At 41.8% G+C, this 4,243-nt stretch overlaps 1 protein-coding gene across 7 annotated transcripts in view; it reads right to left on the bottom strand.

Annotated features, from left to right (window-relative positions):
- RAD51B (RAD51 paralog B) overlaps positions 1 to 4,243 on the bottom strand; it is a 647,789-nt gene that overhangs the window by 115,102 nt on the left and 528,444 nt on the right. The window contains exon 10 of one of the 7 annotated variants that reach the window (XM_040477502.1): positions 3,523 to 3,569. The exons of the other annotated variants lie outside the window; for them this stretch is intronic. Coding sequence (XP_040333436.1) covers positions 3,552 to 3,569 — 18 coding nt within the window. The 3' untranslated portion in view covers positions 3,523 to 3,551. Of the gene's footprint in view, positions 1 to 3,522; positions 3,570 to 4,243 lie in introns of those variants that run through there. 7 annotated transcript variants of the gene reach the window in all.

The raw sequence follows: 4,243 nt of genomic DNA, 5'->3' as shown, positions 1-4,243 counted from the left end.
TTTTTTTTTTTTTTGCAGAATTCTGTAGAACCTCTTTATAAGCCACTGAAAGTTTTAGAGGATATAAATACCACTTTGCCTGCAAACCCAGTCATTTGATTGGGCTAGGGGACATTTTTGCCCAAAGTTTTCCTATTAAAAGTCAGCACAGTAAAGTGAAAATAGCAACAGATTAGGAATTAGGAGAATTTAATTCCAGTTCCATTTCTGCCACTTATTACTTGTGTAACCCTGCATAAATCACTTAACCTCAAATTGCTTACCCCCATCTGTAAAATGAAATGGCCAGAATACAGTGTGGTTCTGAGGACCACCCTTGTGAGAATCACCGGAAGTGCTTGCTCTTGCTGAAGGGTCACTGGGGCAGGGCCTAGGAAGCATCATTAACAAACACCTGTGATTCTTAAGCTTGCTGTAGTTGAACATCACTGGATAAGATCATCTCTAGGAGGCAATCTCAGATGGAACATTGTTGTATCCTAAATGCCTTTGTTCTAAGTGAAAGCACTGGTTCATTTGTAAATCAGTTCATAGTTTATGTAGCTCTTAAATTCTTCTCTCCCCTTTGCTTTTCCTAACCAAAGATGTTGCCCCATTTTCTTCTCAGTCATAGCTAACCAAAGCCAAAATACAACATCCTGTCCAACCTTCATTCTCAAATGAGCCAAATGCATTTCAGTGTCCTTGACTCCCAGGTCACTGCCTTGTCCAAGAGATCTCATAGCTATTTCCTATGTTGTTTCCCAACTGAAAACACTTCTCTTCCCTAGCCGACAACAAGGTCTTCAGTTTGGTTCCAAAGCCCTGTGTCTCTTTCACTTCCTGCAACAGCTGAGATTTCTCTGAAAATCTCTCATTCACATATTTGCCCTGGTTTACTTACTTAGGGAGTTAGAGCTGGAAGGATCACTACATAAGGGGATTTGGTACCAGACAGTGTGTAAAAATAAAACTAGTCAGAGCTAGAGGAGAATGACAGAGGTGATAAAATACTGGTAAGATGAGTGGCTCAGTAAAGGGAAAGACGCCTAAACACTCTGCGAGTGGATCAGTCACTCAGCCCCTGATGGTCAGAGATGGTGATCCTCAAAGAGAGAAGGACATGTGGTAATTCCTCCATGAAAGCAAATATATTTGATTTACAGTACTATTCTTTATTCATAGATAATGTCTTTTCTATTTTTTTGGTGTGCAAGTAGCTTTTCCTTTTTGAAATGATGATAGCACTTAATTTTGTAACTCCACTTGCTAAAAAATGACATTAAAAACCCCATGATGGTCACCCTCCTTGTTTTGTTTTGATTTTGATTTTAATTTTTCTTGACTCCATGTGGCTCAAAATCTCCTAGGAAAAACTGACTTTGCCCCTCAGCAAAGGTACATTGTCTATCATGGCCAAGGGAAACCCCCATCAGAAACATGGCAGCGACTGTATTAATGAATTTTTAACTGTCAATTTCCAATGGAACCCCTTCAAGGGAAAGTTTTATCTACTTGAGCCCATTCAGAGGTAGTTATATTTTTGAGTACGTTGAGTTTTTCCAGAGGGAGTCCAATGAAGTTTGGTTTCTTTTGTAGGTGGTGGGAGAGGCATTGATATTCCTATCTTAAATGTGGAGACAGAACCAGGAAGTGTCCCCTTGGGTGTCTATGTTGTCCTTTCTCAGATGGAGCTTGTCTTTATGCTCTGAGTCTTAGCTCCCTGCATTCATTTGCTGTTACTGCATAATTTCAGGTAGGATTTCCTCAGATTTTAATATATTTGCCCGGTGACCTGAAAAAAAAGAGTCCTTTTAAAAGTCACCATTCTGGATTCTGCTTTTGTATATTTTCCCAATCTGTTCAATACCTGTTAGAGCACTTCTGATGGAAGAGTGTGGGCAGGGGTTAGATTTCACACTTGAGCAGCTCTGAAAAGGGATGTAACATTTATACCCAAGGCAATGTACCTGGCTGGGATTCTATGTTCCTTTTGCTATTTCTGCAGACATTTATGCTTAAAAAGAAATTTCTCCCATCCCTGCAGCCAAACCTCTCCTCTGGTTGGATACACACACACACACACACACACACACACACACACACACACACACGTCTCCTGCCCTCCATGTCCTCCTTGCCTAAAAACAGCAGACAGGCTGAGATAGAAATAGAACAAACACAATGACCTGGAACCATTTTACAAAGAGAAATGAATAACCATTTCACTCATTTTTGAGTGAGGGCAACTAAGCCTGAGTTCCTCTGGAGGAATCTGCAAGTAGTGAGACATAAAACTGATTCCATGAGGTAAAACATCCTCTTCAATGTCTTTCTTTGGGTGAATATGATTGTATGCGTGACATTCTTGCCCCAAACCTACACTTCAGCTTATCTGGGAGAAAAGATTTCTCATCTCTTTAGTTAGTCAGCCCTCCAATAAGCCTATCCAAGCACAGATAGCAGAACTCATGACTTGTGGAAGATGGCAACAAAGATTTCTTATCCTTTCCCTCAGCCAAAGACCCCATGCTGCCTGTTCCCTTAAAGCAGCTGTGGAGCCCCTCTCCCTCACTCAGTCTGGGTCCGTGTTTAGGGCTCTGGTTTGCTTACACAGTGGAATATTCCAACTAGGATTTCAAAGGAAGCCTGGCTACCACTCTCCCAGAGCCCCCAGCAGGCTGGTTCCACAAAAAGATATTCCTATATTCAGTCTTTGTACAGCACTTCTTTATAAGTATCTGCTATAATCGTCAAGGTCTGATGCCAACCTTTTTAACTGACAATCACTGGCACTTTAAGGGAACTATTAAGCTGCGTAATTCAATTCTTATGGGGAAGAGTGATTCCAAATAAGCTATATGGCTTTCTTCCTTAAGACCGGGTTCATGCATAGATAGGAGTTTCTCTCTCTTTCTGATTTTCAAAATAAATGTATTGAATGTATAAGTGTCAAGCATTGTTCTGCCTCTGAGGGTACACAAATAAGATTCAGTCACAGTGCTCAAGGGGTTGGCAATCTGGGTTTCACTCACGCAAGAACAGAGACAAGTACTAAGTGCATCTGTGGGCAAAACTGAGGGAAAGGGGGCTGATTAAGTCTGGGTGTCAGGAAGTCTTCACAGTGATGGTGTTTGAGTCTTTTAAAACACAAAATGGATACTGAGAGAAGAATTATATCACCAGGAAGAGGACACTAAATACTTCCAAAATGCAAAACAACCTGGGACCTTGAGGAAAACCTAAGGATTCCAGTAGGGATCAGGAGCCTGAGTAGTATTATTGGTCTTGTCAACAATTTACTGGGTACTTTAGGCTCTTCCCCCAAGTGTTCTTCTTTATTTTTTTTTTAAGTTTACTTATTTTGAGAGAGAGAAAGCATGAGCAGAGGAAGGGCAGAGAGAGAGAGAGAGAGAGAGAGAGAGAGAGAGAGAGAGAATCCCAAGCAGGCTCCACACTGTCAGTATAGAGGGCTCCAACTCATGAAACCATGAGATCATGACCTGAGGGGAAACTGAGAGTCGGACATTTAACTGACTGAGCCATCCAGGTGCCCCTTCCTCAAGTGTTCTTTAACTTCCAGGTGACTGCTATATAAAGGATGAAAATATTATTATAAAATCCTTTTAAATAAGCCTCCTATATGAATAAGTCACCTCTTCCCCGTTCGTTGAAATGAGAGAGTCATAATATTTCATCAAGAGGATGTGAGGCTTTAGTTGGGATTAATTTACTTCATTACTTCTTCCAGGGCACTGAAAAATTTGTATAATCCCCATATGTGGTTTGTAGGAATGGACTTCATGAAGATTTGATGAGAAATAGTATGAATATTTCATCAAGTTTTTCATCTTCTTTTCAAGTATTAGCACCCTTACTTCAGCTTTTCCAGCCCCTCATGGCAGCCCGTATGGTCACTGCAAGTGCCTCCTGACGGAAGGTCTCAGCCCATCCGTTGTGCATGCTGTGGCCTCAACAACCCCCACAGAACCTTCTCTGCAGTGGGGCCTGCCCTCTCCTCCAAGCTCACTGAACTCATCATGCCCTGCGGCATGTACCATTCACACAGTCACCTCTTTCCCCAGTAGACTGTGAACAACTTCAGGGCATCAACTTACTCCTATTTTGAATCTCTGGCATCTTACATGGTGACTAGTGAATGAGGTGTCAAGTGAATGAGGGCACAGACCCTCTGCTCTTGTGACAGGGCCAAACCCAACCTGTGCCTTCTGAATGTGTGATTTGCCTTCTTTTGCTGTTCCTC

The sequence above is a fragment of the Herpailurus yagouaroundi genome, unplaced genomic scaffold (assembly GCF_014898765.1).
Source record: "Herpailurus yagouaroundi ecotype Mexico unplaced genomic scaffold, PumYag 141, whole genome shotgun sequence".
In the NCBI taxonomy this organism is placed as follows: Eukaryota; Metazoa; Chordata; class Mammalia; order Carnivora; family Felidae; genus Herpailurus; species Herpailurus yagouaroundi.
Note: the sequence above shows the minus strand (reverse complement) of the source record. Positions and strands in the feature narration are given on the sequence as shown.